The sequence below is a fragment of the Bos javanicus genome, chromosome 11, assembly GCF_032452875.1.
Source record: "Bos javanicus breed banteng chromosome 11, ARS-OSU_banteng_1.0, whole genome shotgun sequence".
Taxonomy (NCBI): Eukaryota; Metazoa; Chordata; class Mammalia; order Artiodactyla; family Bovidae; genus Bos; species Bos javanicus.
In genome coordinates, this window is record NC_083878.1 from 70,499,734 (window position 1) to 70,523,016 (window position 23,283).

The following is a 23,283-nucleotide window of genomic DNA, read 5'->3' on the forward strand; positions in this document are numbered from 1 at the left end:
ATTTCCATCCCCTGTCCCTGGCTCTGCCCACAGGGAATGCCCCCAGCATCTCAGGGCCTCCCCCTGGTGGCAGTTAGCAGGGTTTCCTTCCAGCAGACTCCATGCCACTCTGCCCCCACCCCAGCCCTGACCAGCACTGCATGTACGTAGGAGAAATGTCAGCTGTCTACAATAGCAATTCACAGCCTTCCAAGCACACTAAATCCACTCTAGAAAATATCAAATTATTTCCATCATTAAATCCAAAATGCCATAAAACAAATTGCATCTCAGCTGTTTATCTGGAAATTTCTCTAGTACTCATTCCTGGCACCCCTGAGTGCTTTAGCGTAAGGAGTGGCTCGAGATGAATTGCCATGTCCACTGGCTGGTTACCCAGCCACATTTGATGAAAATTTGATGTTTTATTGGCCTTTTTTCTATTAAGTGAAAGAAAATTCGTTTTCCTCTGAGGTCAGACCAACGTGTGGTGAGTTCATCTCAGCTGATGTGACCTACAAGCATAGTAGCTCTTCTTGAAACCCCACCCTCTTTGTTCAGGGATTCCAGGATTCTGGGTCACAGGCATTTCCAGCATGTCCCCAGAGACTCCCAGATGCCTAGGTCTGCATCAGGTGGAATAAAATCCAAGTTTGGCTACCCACTGTTTTTTTTTTTTCTCTTTACATGATGCTTCAAACTGCAACTTCTCAAAAAACCTCAATGGCTTCTCACTGCTTAGAGAATGAAGTCCAGCTCCTTCTCTGTATTTGAGGCTTCTGGCCATGATCTGACTGTTTGGTTTAGCCTCCTCTACCCACTCCCATTTGGACTCCCTCCAGCCCTGTCTTACCTCATGGGGCCTTTGTCATCCCCTCTTCAGAATTCACAGGGTCCTAACAAGTCGTCCTGGACCACCTCTCTGTCCTAAGATGGATTTTTCTGAGCTGAAGAAACTCCTTACACGTTTCCCCCAAATACCCCCACTTAGCGCCTTCCCTCTGAGTTCCTGCTGATCTCCTCCCCTGCAATGTCATAACTTTCTCCCATTCTCAGTGTTTAAAAAGCTCTACATCCTGCAAGGCCCAACTGAATGCCACCTCCCCCAGGCAGTCCTCCATGCTCAGCAGTCCAGCAACAAAGCTTCACTCTCCCTCCTCAACTTCCCGTGCATTTTCTGTCTAAGAGGTCCCTGTAGTCCTTCTCCAATATTTCCCAGAGTGACAGTTATCCATGTGTATTTTTTGTCTCCTCAACTCGACCATAAGCTATCTGAGAGATGGTCAGACCCTATGTTTTAGTATAGAAGGTCTGTCTGCTGGGAGGCGGAGGACCCTGGGCACAAACCTGAGGTATTTTTGTTTCTCCAGACAAACCGATTAATCCAGAAAGTCTGCATTGGAGAAAACAACGTGATAGAAGAAGAAATCCGCGTGAACAAAAGCGTGCACGAGTGGGCAGGAGGGGGCGGAGGAGGGGGAGGAGCCACCTACGTGTTTAAGGTGAGGTCTGTGCGCCATTTCCCAGGGCAGGTGCCTTCTCTGCGTCCTGGCTTTGAATCCTCAGGACAAACCAAGGAACCACACACCTTGGGTGCTCTTAGCTCCATTTAAAGTTGAGGAAGTGGAGACCCATAGGGATATAAGCTTCCCTGTCTGTCCAGGAAAGGGCAGGCCCTTCTCATGCTGATGTCCTAGCCCTATTTCACTACGCAGGCCTTCATCATCCTGCTTCAGAGCCCCAGAGGGTCCCACTGTGCCCTCTTGTGTCCTCAGTTGGACTTTTCTGATATCATCAAAGATAGACAAAGATTTCCTGTTGGGTCCTCCTGCAGGGCCAGCGGTGCTGAGGGCTTAATCTTGAAGTTGTGTGGTCAAAGCAGAGAGCCCTGCATGCAGAGGAAGGAGAGAAAAGAGACCTGCCCTGAGCACCAGCTCCCAGATCCCTGAGGCTCGAGAAGCGCTTCAGGAAAGGGGCGGTATAAACAGCCCCAAAGAATGATCCTCGCCTCCCAGTGTTCATAGACATTTATATCTCCTGATGCTTTTGCTTCATTTACGAACTTGGACTGATACAGGAGCTGGGGGTTGAAGGGGACAGAAGAGCTCATGGGCTCTTGTAACATGAGATGGGAGCCCTCGGACCACCGAGATGTCACCCACTACCCAGCAGACACTCAGACATGTTTAAGCATTTAAATGGCTCAGGGGTCTCCAGGGTGGGAGCCCTGGTCAGCTTCTCAATCTCTGAATGTCTCTTCCCGGCAGATGAAGGATGGCGTGCCGGTGCCTCTGATCATTGCAGCCGGCGGTGGTGGCAGGGCCTATGGGGCCAAAACAGACACATTCCACCCAGAGAGACTGGAGAATAACTCCTCAGTCCTAGGGCTGAACGGCAATTCTGGAGCTGCAGGTAAATCTCTGCAAGCCCAGCCTCTCCCAGAATGGTCCCCGAGGACTGTGTGAGCGTCACCTTGGCTGGGCACCATCACACACCTGTGGGCACTTTAGATGTGGGCCCTTGAGATGCTGGGAGCTCTGGATATTGGTACTGGGATCAAAAGAGGAAAGACAGGTCATACCTTGGGAATCCAGAGGCCGTCTTGCTGGTGTGGGGTTTGGACTTGCAGAAGGTCATTGACAAAATGAGACAGGAGGCAGCGTTCTGACTGCCAACCCAACCCTCCCTGGGATTTATCAAATGCAACTAGATATGAGCAGATGGAAGAGATCTGAGTGGGGTCAGCCTCCCAGGTCCCTGTGGTTTGTTTGTACTTCCAGGCCCTGGGCTGCCAGCTCACACACTCCTCACATGGAAAGAAAATCTCTGTCCATGGTAGGGCTGTCTGCCTCCTTAGTGAGAGCCAGTCACACAGAGATGGGGAAGGCTCTGAAGGAGATGTGAATTCCCTAATTCCTCTGAAGTCAACCATTCATCTTTGAGTGTTCTTTTCTCCACACTCAGACCGAGGGAGGATTTTTGAAGGCATTTAGAGATTTGAGCTTAATTAAAATACTCAAACTTTCTCTTCAACTGAGAGATGGCTAGAGAAAGAGGAAGGAGAAACAGTCATTGTGTCCACAGCGGGGAATTACCCCAATGATATTTACAGCGCCCCTTATGTCAGTCAGCATTTAATAAATTACGAAACATTTCCACATCTATCATGCATGTTCTTTTCAAAACAGTCCTGTAGGGTTTTCCAGACATATTATTTTCATTTTACAGAAGTGTCAAGAAGCTCATTGAAAGTTGTAGGGGTTTTTTTTCCCTCAGGATGACCAAACAGTTTCATACTTAATCCATTTTTTAAAACACTGTTGTTGATGTGTTTTTACTTTCACGCCCATTGTTTTCTTTTCCACACATTTGCTTGAAGGCTGGGATGTGCAGGATGCAAGGGTAGGGTGCTGGGGGGCAGACTTGGTTTCAGGCTCATCTCATCCTAATTTATTAAGTTCATGGCCCCACGTAGCCAGCAGAGCCCGATTCCCGCTAAGGAAGCTGAGGGGGCCTTCCCCCCACCACGTGACATAGACAAGAGCCTCGACAGGCCCACACCCACTCTCCGGCTGGCAGAGGGAGGCCAGATTCTTGAAGTCCTGCTGCTTCCAGAACTGGCAGATGGTCCCCATGACTTGCCCAGGGCTCTGGTTATCCCTGTTCTATACCCAAGCTTATTCGTGACCTTGACCTCATTTCCTGAAACCTGTCTCCCTCTTGCTCGCACCAGAGTCAGCCCTGTCTGCAGCTTCCCCCCACCTACACGTTCCTCTGCTGCCCCCTCTGGGTCCAGAAGAACCTTGGCCAGGAGTTCTCCCGAAGAACTGAGCCGTGTCCAGGCAGATGAACCCTTACGGTCCCAGCAGACGCAGGCACTGTTATTTCTCTAGGTTCCCGCCCTCGACCTTCTGCTGGAGCAGAAAGGGTTTTGGAGTCTCTGGGAGTAAACTGCCTCATGAAATGTCATATGAAACAATAGGGGGAGACAAAGTGGGGATCCTGGGGTTTCAAGGGTCTCTGGAGAGATGTATTACGGTCTGCCTGTGGCCTTAAGATAAAGTTGCAATCAAGCTAGCTCTGTACAGACCCTTTGCAAGAGTTCAGAACAGGCCCAGGCATAGGGAAGCACAGCTCCAGCTGCTGCCCCTGTAGCCAGAGCATCACCGCCTCTGACTCCAGCCCTCTTTGCTCTTGACCTTAGAGCAACTTAGACGCCGCTGGCAAGACCCTGCCTGGGCTTTGGGGTGTGAGGCCTTCTGCATGAGTGTGTGTCTCACAGATGTCCAACGATCCCTCCACTTGGTGGCTTATAAAACATCTCACACACTCCCCTTCTCCTTTGATCCTAACATCCACCCCATAAGGCGAGTCTCGTTATCTCCAAGTTACAGGTGAGGAAACCAAGGCTCAGCCTAGGGAAGCTCTTGCCTAGTAAACAATTATAGCCCTTTGGGTTATCTGGTGCCTAATCCAGGATTGCTGCTAGGAATTTCACTGCTGTGACCTTGGTGGGGTGTTGACAGTTGGTCCTTGTTCTTGTTGGGATGAGAAGTAGTTAACCACATGAAGGCCAGGAGCTTCAGGAGTTGGCAGGCCCAGAGGGAAGGCAGAGGAACAGATTTAGTCGTCATGCCGCCTGTCCCCCCCACCACCCCTGTCCCTTAATGAGCACAGTTTGGGGTTTTGAGCCAGAGGCCTGACAGGAAGCAGGGGTACACGGCCCGCTTCCATCTGGACATGCACAGCTGTGGCCAGAGCAGGTCTCCCTCCAGCAAAGGGCAGATGCCTGGTTTTCTAGCCGTGGACTCTGAAGGCCCCAGGCCCCACTGAAGACAAACCCCCTGGGCGCTGCATAGGGACAAGCACCCCTGGAAGACAGAAGTCCTGCATTCTTTTCCAGACCCAGCAGCCGCCCGAACCAGCCAGAATCCTTACTTAGGTGTTTCTCTGTCTCTGCCTACAGGTGGTGGAGGTGGCTGGAGTGATAACACTTCCTTGCTCTGGTCTGGAAAATCTTTACTGGAAGGTGCCACCGGAGGACATTCCTGCCCCCAGGCCATGAAGAAGTGGGGGTGGGAGACAAGAGGGGGTTTCGGAGGGGGTGGAGGGGGGTGCTCCTCCGGTGGAGGAGGCGGAGGATATATAGGTAAAGATGATTCGTGTTCAAGGTGTCACTCCCTCCCCTCTTAGTCCTAGGCACCTCCCTCCCCTGTCCTCTCCCCAGCCCTCGCCTGCCCGCCCCTGGCCCGCCCCACGTGTGGACTGTGATGTGACCATGCACGCCTTCCTCCCAGCCTGCCAAACGAGCCAGAGGTAGGGTGTTGGCTCCCGAGCCAGCATCCTGCCTCAAGGTTTTGGCAGGACAGCATCAAGATCCCATTGATTCTTGATCTCCCCAAAGCTGATGATAAAGGGGCCTTGGCTTCCCAGGCTCCTCTCTGAGCCACCCCCAAGGACGCATGAGAACCCTGGAGGCCAGACTCCTCCCTTTGGATGGCCTGGCCACAGCCCTTGCCAAGCCAGCTCCCCGAGGGCCTGTTTTGCAGCTTTTGGCCTCAGGGACTCCCTACTTTCCCTTCCCTACCCCAGCCCACCAGCTTCCAGAAGGGGCACCATTCCCCATACTGATGGGGGCTACTCCTGAGAGCAGCCATGGGCAATCCCAGCCCAGCCCTTCAGCACACAGCTGGCCCCTGGCCCTGGCTCTCCTCTGGGCTTTGGAGCAGAGCAGAAGAGCCTTCTGAAGCTGAGAGGCTGGGAGATGATGGCTCCAGCGCCCCCCAGATTAGGAAACGATGCATGCACGCGCTGTGATGTACTGTCTGTGTTTTGCTTTAAGGCTGTGTGTAAGATGTTTGTGTTAACCAGATGCTCTTCTTTTCCAAGCCCTGGGTGGGTGGGAGGAGCCCAAGGCGGGGAGCCCAAAGATAACCCAAGCCCCGCTGAAAGGAGGGACAGGAGCCTAAAGGCACAGGGGCCCATCCCCCTGCCCCAACCCTCACTGGATGGGACAGGAGCACCACCCCCCAGGCAGTCCTGGAAGAGGGGCCAAGGGGCCAACCCAGCCTGGGGAGACTAGAACTTTTCTGACTCTTGATCACATGGACTGCTTCCTGGGAAAGCCCAGCAGAGCAGCAGAGGAGACTGTGGCCCTGGAGGAGACAGTGGCCCACGCACCCAGAAGCTACAGAACCGAGCCCCAACTGCATCCTGTGTGCCATGAGCTCCCTTCCCTCCCACTGCCCCGCCCTCAAGGCCCCTCCCTGACCCTGCTGCTCACCCCGCTGATGCGCACGTGTATCCAGACTTAGGCACCCACCTCTCTGCGTTAAACTCTTCTCTGGTTTGCCACAGGTGGCAATGCAGCCTCAAACAATGACCCCGAGATGGACGGGGAGGACGGGGTTTCCTTCATCAACCCACTGGGCATCCTGTACACCCCGGCTTTAAAAGGTACACCCTCTGCCAAGTAGCAGAGCCCGCTTCCCTGGGCCAGTGCTCCCTCCCTCTCAGCTGAAACCCCAGGGCTACTCAATGAGTCCAGGACACACAGGTGTGATCGTGGGTCCCTTGCAGGCAAGTCTTCCTAGTGGTCGCCTCGCCAAGTTTTCTGGAAATCAGAATGCGTGATCTGATACGTTCACAAAAGACGACTGACTCCAGGCAGGTCAGCCCTAGGTAAATGCAACAGTAGTGGGCCCTGTGCCTGTGGCAGCCAATCTAAGGGTCCTTCGTGTGGACCCTCCCGCCTGCCTACAGGTCCTCTGAGTTTTGCTCACCAGATGCATCAGGGGCTTGCCTGCACAGGCAGTGCTTCCAGTGGCAGTGGGATGTAGGAACAGGGACCGGCAGCTGGAGATGAAGCGCAGAGCCCGGGGTGGGGTGCAGGGTGGCCTCCGCCTGAGGCTGACCCTTCCTCCTTGTCACCAGTGATGGAGGGCCACGGGGAAGTGAACATTAAGCATTACCTAAACTGCAGCCACTGCGAGGTAGATGAGTGCCACATGGACCCCGAGAGCCACAAGATTATCTGCTTCTGCGACCACGGGACCGTGCTGGCTGAGGATGGCGTCTCCTGCATTGGTAAGGGGCTGGGCGGTGGGCGGGCACAGAGCTTGAGCCACAGCTAGTTTCCATGGTTCTGGGACACCTCAGATGCAGCTTTGTAAACTTCCTGACACTGTGTCTGCCCCCAGCATGGGTGCTCAGATGACAGGCAAAGGGACCTGTGTGCGAAAGGTGGGTCATGGCTTGGGAAGGAGTCATAAGTCACCTGGTCCCACCACTAGCCCAGGATGCGACCCCCACATCCCCACCAAGGGGCCAGCTCACCCCTCGGCTCCCTGCTTGTAGTGGCCCTTTGAACACGGCGTCTGAAGAGCATGCTGCCTTCTTCCTCCTCAAATCTCCTCCAGATTAAATAGCCTGTTTATTTCCATCCAGTCTATGGGACACGAGTCTATGTCTCTTTCCCATCCTGTTGTTGCAGTTGTTCACATCCCTTTTGAAATGCCATGTCCGGGACCAGGCTCGGTGCCTGGTGTGGTCAGTACCATCATGCACCCAGCTCTCCCTCCCACGCGCTGGCCCAGTGCTCTCGTGGATAAAGCATCAATTCGGCCTCCAGAGTCTAACTGACAGGCACACTCTATCTTTGGGTCATACTGAGTTTGTAGTCACCTAAGGCACCTGAGGGCTGCCCTGGTGGCTCAGAGGGTAAAGCGTCTGCCTGCAATGTAGGAGACGCAGGTTCGATTCCTGGATCAGGAAGATCCCCTGGAGAAGGAAATGGCAACCCAATCCAATATTCTTGCCTGGAGAATCCCATGGATGGAGGAGCCTAGTAGGCTATAGTCCATGGGATTGCAAAGAGTCAGCACGACTGAGCGACTTCACTCACTCACTAAGGCACCTGAAGGGCTTCCCAGGCGGTGCTAGTTGTAAAGAACCCACCTGCCATTGCAGGAGACATAAGAGATGTGGGTTCGATCCCTGGGTCAGGAAGATTCCCTGGAGGAGTGCATGGCAACCCTCTCCAGAATTCTTGCCTGGAGAATTCTGTGGACGGAGGAGCCTGGTGGGCTACAGTCCATAGGGTCACACAGAGTCAGACACGACTAAAGCGACTTCACACGCACACACAAGGCACCTGAATCACTTCTACAGCCCCTATTGGCTCACTTTCCATCCTCATTCTGTCATGCGCAGTTGATGTTTCAGATCAGTGTCAAGATTGTGGTATTTATCCCTGTTACATAGTGCCTCTCCACACAAGCTGTTAAAAGTTGTAAAACCAGGATGAAACTGCTTCACGCCCTCATCCTCCGAGAAGGCTGGCAGTCCGTGGGTCCAGGGCTGGGAAGGGTCTTTCTGATGTGGGGGCAGCTCAGAGGAGAATCAATGTGGTCATCCGTGCCCTGTGGGGACTGTCTTCCAGTGTCGCCCACCCCGGAGCCCCACCTGCCACTCTCGCTGATTCTGTCCGTCGTGACCTCTGCCCTTGTAGCCGCCCTCGTCCTGGCTTTCTCTGGCATCATGATCGGTGAGTGTCCCAGAGCCCCAGCACGTCCTGAGCAGGGCAGGGAAGGAAGATCTGGCAGAATAGAGTGGCATCTCAGGCTGTGCCATCTCAGGCTGAAGGGTCATTCTGGGCGGTGGTAATGAAGACAGCCCAAGCCAAAGCAGAAGCCCCTCTCCTGCCTCCAGCACATTCCTGGCTCCTAGGAGCCCTGATTCTGAACCTCAGCCCTGTGTAGAGCCTGCTGGCTGCTCAAGGAGGGGTCTTCAGAGGAGAACACCAATGGCTAAAGCTTACCACCGCCCACACTCCCCAGCCTCCTCCAGACCTCAGTTTAGCTCTCATCAGACATGGGCTTCAGCGGACTCTTCTAGTCTGGTTCACACCTCCAGTCCACACTTCCCCTCTCCACAGAGAATGCAGAGCTGGTTTCTCAGTGTTTCCCATTAGGCCTGTGAGCCAAGGGGCACTGATCTGCACATCACAGAGCACCCAGCCAGGCTCTTTCTGCTGGAAATGCCTGGGGTAGGTGGGCAGAAACTTGAGGGGAGGCAGAAGGAAAGGAAAGGAAAGCCTCCAGGCAGCACTTTGAGGCCAGCCCCATGGGGCCGGGGGAGTCTGGGGGTGGACAGGGATTCCCTGTTCTCAGTGGACCTTTGTGATTCCCATGACACCATCCTGCAAAGAGCAGGATGACAAGAGCTACCTTGCTGCACACTCACCACACGCTGAGTGAGTAACACATTTTAGTTCATAAACCCTCAAAGAACCCTGTGATCACAGTTGGCACGTTTCATAGAGGAGGAACTGAGTGCACAGAAGTTGACTTACTTGCCCTGGCCCGTAAGAGGTGGGGATGAGCTTTAAAAGCAGAATCCACCCTGTGAATCACCTCCCATGCAGTTTGCCTTATATACAGAATGTTCTCACATATAGTAATAACAGTGATAGTGGTCACTTGTATTGGGGAGCTCTTTAGAACTTTCCAAAACCATTTCTTTTGACTGCATTACTCGGCATGTGGGATCTAAGTTCCCTGACCGGAGATTGAACTCAGGCCCAGCAGTGAGACCGCTGAGTCCCAGCCACTGGACAGCCAGGGAATTCCCTCTGAAACTATTCTGTTTTGGTGAATTCATTTCATTATCACAATCCCAGGGGATGGGGAGTGGAGGTTTAGGAGACAGGGCAGGCGTTACTGTCCCTGCTTACAGAGAAAGAGACTGAGATCCAAAGAGGTCACATGTCACTTGTCAGTGTCACAGCTTGTAAGTATCAAAGGCGGAATTAGAACTCAGGTCCTCGGGCACCACCTTAGAGCCACTTTAGAGACCTTCCACTCTGCAGTTGTATCCAGCTATGTGGCTTGGTGGTTCTTCATCTGTAGGAAACACAGGTGACCAAGAGCCCCAGCTGTACTCTCAAGTCTATTGCCACATTTGCCTCATGCAGCACCTGGGCAGAGCAGAGCTACCAAGGCAAGCCCTCTCCTGGAGGCGTGGGACTCCTCTGATGGCCCACTTTGACTCCAGAACTTCCCAACAGCCTTGCTGGAACCTTTTTAGATTGAATGGCCATCTAGGGTCTTTGCTCAACCTTCCCTCACCCTGTCCTCCACATGGAGTCAAAACAGTCTAGTAGCTTCCCAGCCTTCCTGGATTCCCCCTGGATCATCTCTCATAGACATTTCCCCAAATGAAATCCTTGCACTTCTAATTCTGTCCTGGGTCTGCTTCTCAGAGGACCCAAGCTAATGTGCCTCTGCCCCTGCATGATACAATAAATCTTTTCATTCATATGATTTTAAGCTTTAATTTGCTTTAATCTTTCAATGAAAAGTATAATTTCACATCTATAATCATTTTGTTAGTATGACTAAGAGTGATGGAAAAAGATTTAGACCCCAGCGGAGGAGCTAGAGATTCAGGAAGGCTACCTGGAGGAGGTGGCCTGGCCCAGGCCACCTTGTATGGACCGCCATCTGTCTGCAGTGTACCGCCGGAAGCACCAGGAGCTGCAAGCCATGCAGATGGAGCTGCAGAGCCCGGAGTACAAGCTGAGCAAGCTCCGCACCTCCACCATCATGACCGACTACAATCCCAACTACTGTTTTGCTGGCAAGACCTCCTCCATCAGTGACCTGAAGGAGGTGCCACGGAAAAACATCACCCTCATCCGGTGAGTGCTGTCTGCTAGGGCAGTGGAAGGTGGGGGAGGCAGGGAAGGGAGAGCTCTAGGCAGCCGGATGTCATCCCTGGACCACAGATTCCTCCGACAACAAGAGGCCAGCAGAGCCACCCCTCAGAGCACCCCCAGCCCTCCAGTGGGGGAGAAGGTTTAATGTCCAGGGCCATTTGGGGGTCTAATTATTTAATTATCTAACTTATGGGGTTGGAACAATGACAGGAGGACTAGATGGGAGAAATGGGGTGCTCCTCAAAACCACCCAAATGCCCCTCCCCAAGCATTGCTCCCCTCCCCCTCCCAGCTCCCAGAGAACCCTTTGCACATGTCTGTCATTCACTGAGCACTCCCCAGGAGGTGTCTGCCAGCCATCTGTCCTCTCCCACCAGATCCATGTCTTGGTCACCTCTAGGACCCGGGCAAATATTAGAGACTCAGTAAGTGTTCACGGAATGAATATCAGCCAACGTCATGAAGCCTGGCTTGGATCCTTTCTTGCCCATAGAGCAATAGAGGCTGGGGATTGCGGAGCAAAGCCACACTGACAGCTTTACTCCTGAGGGTGTGCGTGACTCCCTGCCTCCTGTGAGTGGCCTCTAAGTGTGCCCCTGCCTCATCACACCTTCTCCTCTGCACAGGGGTCTGGGCCACGGCGCATTTGGGGAGGTGTATGAAGGTCAGGTGTCTGGAATGCCCAACGACCCCAGCCCCCTGCAAGTGGCTGTAAAGGTAAGAGGGGGCTTCCTCATGGGCCTGACCTTGGCCGGGGTCTCTGTAAGCACGGCCCTTTGCCGACAGCCTCTGACCTCTGTGGCTCACAGCCTTCTCCTCCTTCCCACCCTCCCTTCTGTGCCCAGACGCTGCCGGAGGTGTGCTCTGAACAGGACGAACTGGATTTCCTCATGGAAGCCCTGATCATCAGGTAATGGCCCAAGCCTGTGAGGGACACAAGACACTTCTAACAGGCACATCTCCAAGGGAAACAGGGTTGTCCTGCAGGGCATCCCTCCTCTCTAACTGGAGACCTCCCCGCCCCCCGAAGTCCTTAGCACATCTTACCAGAGTGGACCAGCCCCCATCTGGTTTTCTCGGGAAAAGAATCTTGTAGCCCCAGTCAATGTCACTTGGCCTTCTACCAGCACCCCTGTGTCACCCATTGGTTCTTTTCCCCTTTTCTTAAGAAACAGAGCATGCTGGTTGTTAACAGTGGAAAATACAATCTTCCTCCAGGTAACTCTTCCACCAGGTCCTTCACCCATCCCAGCTCCCAACTCTCAAGTAAAGGAAATGGGCCCCCACGTGATGGAAGGTGCCCACCCTGGTCCACGCAGCTGGCCCGACCCTTCAGCTGGTGGATCTGAGGCCCACCACTGGGAGTGACAGTGTCCAAGGCTCAGACAGCAGAGGTTCGACCTTGAGAGCTGGCCAGGTTCATGGCCTCCTGGTGCACCGGGGAGCCTCAAACATCCTGACAGGCTAGGGAGGCCTTGGCAGAAGCGGCCGAGGGAATGAGGCCAGAGCAGCATGTGTGATGTGCTGTGTCCGTAGGAGGACACGTGGCAGCTTCAGCTCCTGCTTAAATGACATATTTCCTGGTTGCCCAGGTAATAGTGATCATTGAATAAAACCTGGAAAGTAGAAGAGTAGATGGAAGGAGACCCGAGTCACTCAGTCTCCCTCCTCTGCAGTTAAGTAAGCAGCACTGTATTTGGGTGCACGGTCACCCATTCCATCAGCTCTGCCCAAACGTGCCCACATGGAGCTCCCTGGCCCCACTGCCTCATGTGTCCTCATAGGATCATGTTAACAAGAAAACCCAAATCTCAGAGCCCCCGCAAAGAGTCCATGATGGGATCCAGCGGCCCTCTTCCTTGTTCTCTTCTGCACGCAGTCAGCAGGCAGGTCTCAGGCAGGCCCTCGGGAAAGCAGGCCCTCCAGCTTCCACTTGAGGCCTTCCTCCGAGAATCCTGTGAATCCTGGCCAGCAGTCCTGGTGCCAGCCTCCTGGACACCCTTGTCTCCCTGCCCACCTCCATCCCAGCCTTCTTGCTCAGTGCCTATGCACAGCCCTCTCTCCCACTCCCCAGCCCCCCACTCCAAGCAAGAACACTCCATGCGTGTTGAACCCACACCAGGCCTGCCCTCTGGTTCTTCCAGCTGCTCAGCAACCGGATTCTCCTCTGCTTAGGCCCAGCCTGGGACCCCTGCTCCCCGTATTTACAGAAAGCTTTTACATAATGTGGCTCTGAAAACATAACTCTGTACCCAGCTTCACCCAGTTAAGATTTTTGCAGACTCAGCTCAGTTAAATTCGGTTACTCCCCTCCGCTCTGCAGCAAATTCAACCACCAGAACATCGTGCGCTGTATTGGTGTGAGTCTGCAAGCCCTGCCCCGATTTATCCTGCTTGAGCTCATGGCGGGAGGAGACCTCAAGTCCTTCCTCCGGGAGACGCGTCCTCGTCCGGTGAGTGAGAAACACCTTTCCCATTGGGGGTTCCGAGGATACAGAGCAGGGGGTGGAAGGAGCCAGGGTGGGCAGCCAGGGCCAGCCCCTGGACTCTGATCTGGGGGATGGGCAGGAGAGAAGGGACAGAAGGTATCCAACGGCTGAGCCTGGTCCGAAGGAGCTTGCCCAAGCCTTGAGCAATGTCTCCTCTAGCCAGTATCTATTTTTATGACCCGCTGATTGTGGAAAACCAAACTAGGGACAAGCACAGAGGGGGACTTTCACGCCAGCTGTGTCACTCACTCAACCATCTGACTTGGGGCAGGTCACTCTGCTCCACCCCTTGTGAACCCCAGTGTCCTCGTCTCAGATGGGGACTTCCTGACCTTGTAGTTTTACAATCAAAATGAAGGGCTGAGGTATTTAGGAAGGTGCTGCATACATGTTATGGTCAAAGGGCTAGAGTTCGTGGGGGTGAAGAAACCTAGGTGGGCCCACGCACACTTCCCCCCAATTGATTATTAGACAACCTGGTTTAGGGCAGCCAACCCCCTCTAACCTGAGGATCTGCGATGTGAACTCTGAGGGTCAGGCTAGAACATCTTGGTCAGAGCTAGTTATAAAACACAGCACACTGGGCGAGCCCAGGGGCCGGCTGTCCATTCCCATCACTGCCAGGGTCTTCAAGAGGTCCTGGGCCCAGGGAACTGGAGCAGAGCAGACCCTCTAAGTTAGGAACTGCCATCTTGAAGTTGCTGCTGAACTGTGAGGACCACAGGGAAGACTTGTACCCTCCCCAATGAGTTAGGACCTGCCATCTTGAAGTTGCTGCTGAACTGTGAGGACCACAGGGAAGACTTGTATCCTCCCCACCCCCAGGAAAGCAGAGAAAGGCCGACAGCCACACAGTCACAGCAAGACCAGGACTGAACACCCTCCTCACATGGACCCAAAATGGTGGTGGAAACCTCAGAAGGTCGCACCTGCTCCAATTCCCACCTTCACTCAGGCTCTTAAGAGCCTCCACACCATTCCTGCAAGCCTCTGGCTGACCATCTAAGAGGAATCCAATCTAACTTCTTGAGAGGATGAGCGTGTGCACCTCAGCACCCCTGGCAGGAGGAAGGGGAGAACGACTAACCCTACCTCATGATAACCCTCGTCTGCAGCACCATCCTCCTCCTCCCCAGAGTTTTCATGTTTCTCAAAACCACCCTATGAAGTAGACAGTACAGATCCCACTTCATTTTGGAGATGGGAAAACAGGGGCTCAGAGAGGTTATGTGACTTGCCGAGGTCACACAGGAAGTGGAAGAGCTGGGACTAGAACTCAGGCCTCATGGCTCCTCCTTCCTTGCTCACTCCAGCCTGCTATGTTATTGATCCCTGTGGTCCCCGTGGGGAAGCCCTGAGGGCCAAGGTGAGGGCAGGTGGTTGAGAGCAAAGGTCGCCAGCTACACAGGCATCTCTGCCAGGGTCTGGGCACCAGTCTCAGCTTCCCCACCCCTACCCACCAGAGCAGAGCCTTCAGCCTCATGCCCTGAGCATCTCAGCAGTGCTTCCGGCAGATGACATGTGATGTCACTCTCTGGGAGAAGGTCCAGCTCTGGGTTTCCCATTGGACACTCCTGAGGCTTGAGGACAGGAGAGTATTGTGACTTCCTTGTAAAGGGAATCTGAGAACCCATCACTTGGCAAGACCAAGAACCTCTCTCACAGGCAAAGGTATCTCTCTTGATGATGATTTGGATGTTGTCTCAAAGAACAAAGCACTAGCGAGGAAGACAGATCACTGACATCTCCCACCACCTCCCAGCCCAAGTGCCGCCTCAAGGAGGCCTGCAGTGGGAGCCTGCTGCCAGCTTCCAACCTCTGGCTGCAGGTACCACCCCAGGGATGCCCACAGCCAGGGGAAGGTCAACTCTACTTGGGAGAGAGGTGCTTCTAAGGGTCAGGATCCCCCCACCAAATCTTCCTTTTAACCCTTGACCCTTATCTTTGTGTGACTCTCCTGGCCAACCATGCTCCCAGGTCTTGGTGGCAGCCCAGGTATCCTCCTTACTCCTTTACACACCCACTTACCTCAGATGAGCTGGTCCTTCCTGAGGTACTTACTGCCCATGATGGGTGATTTGAAATGTCAGATGACAGCCCTCCAGAGTGACCCCATGCAAATGTGTTTGTAGCAGCAATTTCCAGCCGGGGTGGGAGCAGGGTGGGTGGGAGGTTACTGGGTGTCCCGCATGGATTCTCAGAACCACAAACTCCAACTTAGCGAGTGAGGACCAGGTTGACTGTGAGAAAGGAGCAGGATTTATAGTGGACCGAGGTAGCTAATATCAGTAAATCCTGAAGAAGGAGGGAGGGACTGGCTGATGGACATAGGGGCTGGAGACATACACACCCTGAGGAGGGGATGGGCAAAGCTGTGCCTCCAAGCTGGAACTCACTGAATTCAAAGGCCTGAGGTCCACCTGGTTCATTTGTTTGAAGCCCCTGCATCTCTCCAGGCTTAACCTGCTGTGTGCAGGCTCCCAGCTGGGTGCTCAGAATCAGACTCACATTCTGTGCTCACTTCCTGCCATCCCTGGGGTTCAGCAGTTCCATAGACATCAGGATGGAAGAATCTCAGAGATGGTCTAAGAGGCTCTGGCTTCAGATAATGCATGGATATGAAGTAATGATAGATACACAGACTCATAGGACAGAATGGGTGCCAGGGCCAACTATGTCTGTCATGGAAATGAAATTCATGGGTACAGAAGGAAACATTGTTCGGTCCCAGGACCCCACCACCTCAAGAAGGAAGGACCCTTTTGATGTCAATATAATTTTGCAGACCCCCCTCCTTATTGAACAAAATTTTATTGAGGATTTAATATATGCCAGATATAGGCTAGTAGCTATCTTTTAGTATCAGTTGATTCAATCCATAATGACAAAGGCCATCAAGGAGTCAGTAATCTCTGTATTAAAGGGGGCGGTCATTGCCCACTATAGCCTCTACACCTGCTTGGGGAATGGTAGTCTGGTAGGTAGTGGCTCAGGAAAAGATGCTCCATATGCATGGCGGCTCCTCGGACGCCAGAGAGCACAGCACGGAGATGAGAACTTCTGATTGCAACTAATGCTTAGGTTTTCATCTTTGGTTTCCATTTTGCTAAATACTAATGTTGCCTCCACAATTCGTTGAGCGCATTTTGTTGACCATGTCTGCAGCCAGGAATCTGAGGCCAGCACCATTCTCATCACTTTTCAAAATGGGTTTTTGCCACTTTTAATATCTTGTGTCCCCTGTCTTCATTCTTTGCTGCTTCCTTTCATCTTTCCCTCTTACTCTCATAGCCATCAATTTAAAAATGTATCCTTATTCTGTTTTTCACTTGGTGAAACAGTTCTCCCCTGCCCACCCCACCCCCGCCCATGTCCTGTGATCCTTCATCTCTAAATGCAGGAGCTACTTAAGGAAGTATTATTATTATTATTATTAATATTATTAATATTATTCTGCCTTTTATCGGTATATACATTATCCTTTGGAAATAGCACCTCAAGAACTGTGAGCAAAGAGATCATTTCACTTCAGTGGGCCTGTTTTTGCCCCTGTAAAAGTAAGATATTGGTCAAAACAGTGTCCTGATGGGAATGTCAGAACCCTGAGTGGTACACACTCACAGGCATGCTCAAAAGAACTCCATGGTCAAGCCAGTTTCAGAGCCACACAGACTCCCCTCTGATTGATTCTCAATACACACTAGTATGTAGCAAAGACTCTGATAATTCCTCTGATGAAGAAGCCAGGAATTCCCATACCTATTTGATTGAATTCCATCCTACAGCCTGATTTGGGAGGTACTGGACAAAATCCTCTCTGAGTATTGGACAGAATAAAAATTGCCTGAAGTTGCCAAAGGAAGGGCCATATTCAGTAGCAAATCAAGGAAAAAGAGCCCTGGTTCCAACTCCTTCTCTGCCCAGGCTGGATACAGATGGCACACTGGCTATGCTCTGCACTGCTCGTTTTCAATATCGGTTTGGTCACAGCATCTGCAGACCCCCAACACCACACACACACACACACACACACACACAGACATGCAGACACACCCCTTGGGTTACAGACAATCTGCTTCTGTGAAGACTGATTATCGGCGCAGTTAATTTGCTCTGAATAGCCATAGACAGGGAGCCCCAATAAATGCGGCCCCTGGGTTAATGCCTGAGAAGATTTAGCCCCTGCAGTGCAGCAGACTCATGGAGCATTTGAGACATCAATGGTCCTTGCGTCCTGAGTGATGGGGGCTAAGACACAAAGAGACTCCATGAGCGCTAGGAATGGTCCTGTCTGGCAGGAACAGAAAGAGTTTTCCTGGAAAGAGAAAAGATAGTCCTAATGCTATAGCAAGATGGATGAATATTTCTCTCAAAAATATATTACTTTTCTTGTCCCCAGGAAATGGGGACTCTCTCTCTCCCAGTGCCCAGTACTTCTGACCCTAACAAGGTCCTGGGAGAAGCCAAACACACGAGCCACTTCTCAAGTCCCCACAGCGCCCTCCATGGAGTAACCCCCTCCATGAATGCAGAGCCCTCTGTGAAGCGCTCACTCTGTTCCTCTTGCTATGAGTCCTCAGAACAACCAGGGAGGCTGAGAGTGTCACATCACTTTCACACACGAGGACACGGTGGCTTGGACAGAGGGAGCGCCGTCAGCTCTAGGGCACACAGCCGGTAAGGGACCCAGTAGGATGAAGCCCAGCTCAGCTCAACCGAGCACTGAAATGTACCCTGTGCACTGTATTTGTGCTCACGTGGGTACCATGCACTGAGTCCACGGGAACTCCAGCCCTTCTCAGACATGCTATCCTAAGAAACTCAATTTTAACTCCTAGAATCCCGCCTCCCCCAATCCAAACCCTTAAAGCCCAGCTCAGGGCAGTTTCAGCTCCACCCTACTAGCTGTGTGACCTGGAGTGAGTCACTGAGCCTCTCTGAGCCCTCAGCCCTCTCATTGTCAATATGGAGGTAACCTTGCTTGCCTACTGACCACACAGGATGTTGCATCAAAGGTCCTGGGACTTGCCCTCTTGCAGGTAAGGGACTGCCTGATGGCCCATGGGCAGCAAACGTTCCCCTCCCTGAGTCGTCTCCCCTGGAACTGAAGCAGGCCCCAGACGAACTCCTCGCAACCTCCCCCAGACCCACGCTATTGCTCCAAAGAGTCCCAGGGCGGCCCTGATCTGTGGCGGCCTCTGGAAAACCCTAGTTCAGCTGTGATCAACCAACAAACCCCCTTGTTCACTGAACCTCGGCAGCAAGCTAAGCATCACGCTGGAGACCATGGAAGTGGACGCCAAAGGCCCTGCCTCGGGAGCCTCAAAGTTTCCTTGGGGATGTGGTGGAACAAGCCCAGAGCAGCACAGTGCACATGAAGCTGCCTGCAGACTTGGGGGGTTAGGAATTGAGAAGACACCAAGAAGGGCGCCGCCCTCAGGAAAGACTTCTGGCCACCCCACCAGACGGGGGGAAGGAGAGCCAAGCTGCATCCCGGGAGGGGTCAAGGAGGGGCGGGCAGCCACTTTTGCACAAAAGGGACTTCATGCAGGAAAGCCAGAGATGGCTCTTCAGCTGCCCAGTATTTTCTGGAAGGTTTGCTTTTTCAGTCCACTTCAGATCTAGGTCTTCTTGAAGAAAGTTAATTTTTTTTAATATTTTTAAGCATTTAAATAGAGCATTTTATTTTATTTTTTTTAATTTAATTTTTAAACTTTACATAATTGTATTAGTTTTGCCAAATATCAAAATGAATCCACCACAGGTATACATGTGTTCCCCATCCTGAACCCTCGTCCCTTCTCCCTCCCCATACCATCCCTCTGGGTCGTCCCAGTGCACTAGCCCCAAGCATCCAGTATCGTGCATCGAACCTGAAATAGAGCATTTTAAAGCAACACTACCCTGCCTTGATTTCCTCACAGGCCTGTTTGTACGTTTAGGGTATTCAAATGTTTATGAAGATAGTGGTGGAAGAGTGGGCAGAAAAAAACACGAAGGGGCAGGACGTCTGTGGTGTGGGTTCCAGCCCCGCTCACCTGGCAGCTGTGACTTTGTAAATGCTGCGCCTGCACAGAGGTGGAGTCATTGTTCTGGGCTGAGGCCCAGGCATGTGCATTTGTATAAATCTACCGGTGATCGCGAATGTGCAGCCAGGGCCAAGACCCCAGGGTGACCAGCCTGCGTTTGACCTCCTGGTGAACACGGGAGCCTAGCGTTTCAGACCTTCTCTCCCCTGAGAGCTCCTCACCAGCCAGTCACTACTGTCTCCTACAGAACCAGCCCTCCTCCCTGGTCATGCTGGATCTCCTGCACGTGGCTCAGGACATTGCCTGCGGCTGTCAGTATCTAGAGGAGAATCACTTCATCCACCGGTGAGTCTAAGTGACCTTGCTCTGCCCTCACCTTCCAGATGCTCCCCTACGTGTCCCTAGGGCTTTGTTTGGCCCATATGTAAAGTGGGATCATGTGTAGTGCTGTGCTTAGTCACTCAGTCGTGTCTGACTCTGCAACCCCATGGACTATAGCCCGCCAGGCTCCTCTGTCCATGGGGATTCTCCAGGCAACAATACTAGTGTGGGTTGTCATATCCTCCTTCAGGGGATCTTCCCGACCGAGGAATCAAACCCAGGTCTCCCATGTTACAGGTGGATTCTTTACCAACTGAGCCACCAGGGAAGCAAAGTGGGATCATAAAACGTCTATATCAGCGCTGGAGACCTGGATGAGCTCTGTCTGACCTCCTGCAGGGACCCCCGCCTGTGTCAAGCCCTAGGTCATGTTAATGTTTCCATATCTAGAACACTGAGCTTCCTAGGTGGCTCAATGGTAAAGAATCTGCCTGTCAAAGCATCCAGGGTTCAATTCCTGGGTAGGGAAGATCTCCTGGAGAAGAAAATGGCAACGCACTCCAATATTCTTGCCTGGAGAATCCCCATGGACAGAGGAGCCTGGAGGGCTACAGTCCATGGATCACAAATAGTCAGGCACATCTGAGTGACCAAGCATGCCATATCATCTAAAAAATTGGGCTCCTTAAGGGAAGTTTAAGGAGTTTGTATTTTCGGATCTCTGGCTATGGATAAATCAAAGGCAACAACCCTATTTTATTCATCTTCATATCCCCAGCATATAGTGGCACACAATAAATGTTTATTGGATAAATTATTTTTTTCTAAAATACTCAGAAATGAAGAATGAGAATTATTTTCTTTCCCTCTGTACTTCATTTCCTCTACTCTATATGACCCTTGTGTTTAAATGGTGTTTGCACTGGTACATCAAGTCCATGTGTAACGCTATAGACATGAGAGATGACACATATTTCTTTCCACGTGGCTATCCATGGCTTTCTCAACAGACAGCTTGATTCTGAAACTTGAAAAGTCAAATAGATTGTTAGACTCTTTGCAAAGCTTTTCTTAATGATTTGTTTCTCATTTAGTAAATAATAACCCGGTGAACTAATAAACATTCATGAACCCATCAAGGAGTATAAGACATGTTGTTAATCATTAGAGTATGTAAAAATAACGTAGAGAATGAAAAAGAAGCGCTGTAAGAGTTTAGAAACAGAAGAGCATGGAGGTAGATAACAAGCTATGTTTTCTTCCCTAATAAAGGGGATGTTAAAGATCAAGAAATACACTGGCCTAGTTTACTGAAATCACTCTGAAAACAAGGCCGGACGCTCACGCTGGCTCATCCTTTGTCGCTTCATCATTTTGGCCCCCAGATCTTCCTGAGTCTCAGTCTTTCCAGCTTGCAGATCCTCGTGCTTGATAGAAATAACAGAAGCAAGAGAGAAGCCGAGCCCCAGTTCTTCTGTTCTCACCCAAAGCCACACTCTCTGCTTCACAGCACTGCCACTGTTGTTCTTGCCCTTTTTATTGTGTCCAGAACTTTCCATAAATCTCAGCTCGGGGCTTTATTGTTGCTCAGACGTGACAGGGTTGTGCCCTTTTTAGAATAAGTCCTTGGCTAGAGCCATCTTTCCATCTTCTTTTTTTTCTTTGAAGTATAGCAGAATTACAGTGTTGTGTTACTGCTGTACAGCAAAGTATGCATTCTTTTTCATATTCTTTTCCACTGTGGTTTCTCAGATTGGTGTACCTGGAAAGAATAAAGTCTCTCCAGCTCATGTCTACCTGCGCCAAGTCTGAGCCCATCTGAGAGCAATGTGACCTATCACCTTAGTGACGTCAGATCTCTCCCTTCACTTCTCCCCGAGGTCGTCTCTGCCTTTTCATCTCCACCCTCATGTTAATCACCAAGTGTCCAGATTCTCTGACTGAGGGATTGTGTCTACTTTTCCTCTGATGTTTTGAAATCTGCTTTCCTAAGGGATGATACATTTTGACTATATCCAGTGCCCTGTTATTACTGAAAATAAGATAACAAGGAGCAAAAATTCACTCGAGATTCCTATTGCTTCCATATCTGTAAATAGTTGCTGAAGGTCACAAAAAGATCCCAGAGTAATATTTTGTTGCTTCTTTTATCTTTTTCAAGAAATGAAATTGTCAAAGATTGAATCAACAGTGTGTTCGATGATCTGCTTTATAAGCAAAAGGTGACGATTAGCAGAAATTGTCCATCTCAATCAAAGCTGTCTCTGGGGTAATTGGTTTTAGGAACGCATCTTTTTATATCTTCTAACTGGCTCGGGGTTGATGGCACCCTCCCCCAATAGGTTTACTTTAATTCTCTCTCCTTCACCATCTGCCTTAAGATTCACAGACTCCCATGCACACACACCTCGTGAATTCAGAGCGGACTCCCTCGCAGATCCACACACTCCCATTTTTCTATTAGATCTGTTTCCTTTGGACATGGTTTATTGCCATTTCAAGAAATATGTGTCATTCTACCAATTCTTGGTGTGTTCCATGATATTACATTTACTTTCTTGCCATCAAATTCAAGATCAATTTTTTAAGCAACCATTCCATGCACATCAACAGAAAGACCTTTCCAGAGCCATAAATATTGTTGTTGGTTGACTTCACTATATTTCTCTTGAGAAGCAATGGCTATATATCCTACTATATTTTCTTCTTTTTGATGTCATATATGTTATGCTTTTATGGTTTTCTTAGGGCATTTTATGCACCATTGTGCCTCAAAATTCAACTTAAACCTTCTGGATTAGGGCAATGGCATTAATAACACCCATCTCCCACCCTGACCAATTGTTCTGCTATCCTAAGCCATCATCCTGCATCCAGATCTTTTTTTAAAAAATACTATCCAGCTGTTTATTTTCCATGATCCTTCTTTCTCAGCCAATGATCATGAAACCAGTTGAAACACCACCCATTCCCCCCAAGAAGCACCATTTTTTTCTGTCCAGGACTTTAATATTATTAGAAACCCATTCCATGAGTTTGAGCAAACTCCAGGAGATAGTGAAGGGACAGGGAAGCCTGGTATGCTGCAGTCCATGGGGCTGCAGAGAGTCAGACACGACTTAGTGACTAAACAACAACAACATTCCAGACTTCGTCTGGCTGCATCCTTAACCCCCACGTGCAACTCAAGAATGGGTTAGCAGTCAGTGAGTAGAAGCTGATGAGTCTTGGAAAGCTTCTGATCCAGCCTTACACTCATGCTATGGAAGAATAGGCCCTAACGACTGGAACATAATGACTAAGACAAGATAACTTTATAACAGGAAAGAAGTGATTCTTTGGCCTCATAGCCATGATGCATACAGCTTAACAAAGGCTTTAGATAAAATCACGGATGTAAAAACCATGATGGCATATTAAAATATAAAACTAGAACTATTTGGGGAAAGCCTTGACCTACTTGAATCTCATGGGAACCATGCTGTTCCAGAACATTCCGTCAAACAACCGGCAGAAACCAACCAGCAATCTGTACAGAACAATAGCCAAAGGCCAAATACATTTCTATGTCCCTCTATTATCTTCCAAGTTTTTTGATAAAATAAGGATAATACTAGCACCTTGTGTCTTACAGGGCTACGGTGAGAATTAGATATGAAGCAGTTAGAACAGTGCTCAAGTACCTAGTAAAAGGACAATCAATTTTCTAGTTCCTATTATAGTTATTTTCATTATTATTATCCCATTA

At 50.9% G+C, this 23,283-nt stretch overlaps 1 protein-coding gene across 2 annotated transcripts in view; it reads left to right on the plus strand.

The window, feature by feature from the left end:
- The window catches only part of ALK (ALK receptor tyrosine kinase), a 734,697-nt gene that overhangs the window by 693,588 nt on the left and 17,826 nt on the right, over nt 1–23,283 (plus strand). Inside the window, exons 14-24 of one of the 2 annotated variants that reach the window (XM_061432943.1) lie at nt 1,350–1,481; nt 2,247–2,391; nt 4,946–5,128; nt 6,337–6,435; nt 6,913–7,065; nt 8,420–8,524; nt 10,492–10,678; nt 11,323–11,413; nt 11,542–11,606; nt 13,020–13,149; nt 19,462–19,559. In XM_061432943.1, the coding sequence (XP_061288927.1) occupies nt 1,350–1,481; nt 2,247–2,391; nt 4,946–5,128; nt 6,337–6,435; nt 6,913–7,065; nt 8,420–8,524; nt 10,492–10,678; nt 11,323–11,413; nt 11,542–11,606; nt 13,020–13,149; nt 19,462–19,559 (1,388 nt within the window). Of the gene's footprint in view, nt 1–1,349; nt 1,482–2,246; nt 2,392–4,945; nt 5,129–6,336; nt 6,436–6,912; nt 7,066–8,419; nt 8,525–10,491; nt 10,679–11,322; nt 11,414–11,541; nt 11,607–13,019; nt 13,150–19,461; nt 19,560–23,283 lie in introns of those variants that run through there. The other variant, XM_061432942.1, reaches the window with a different exon arrangement.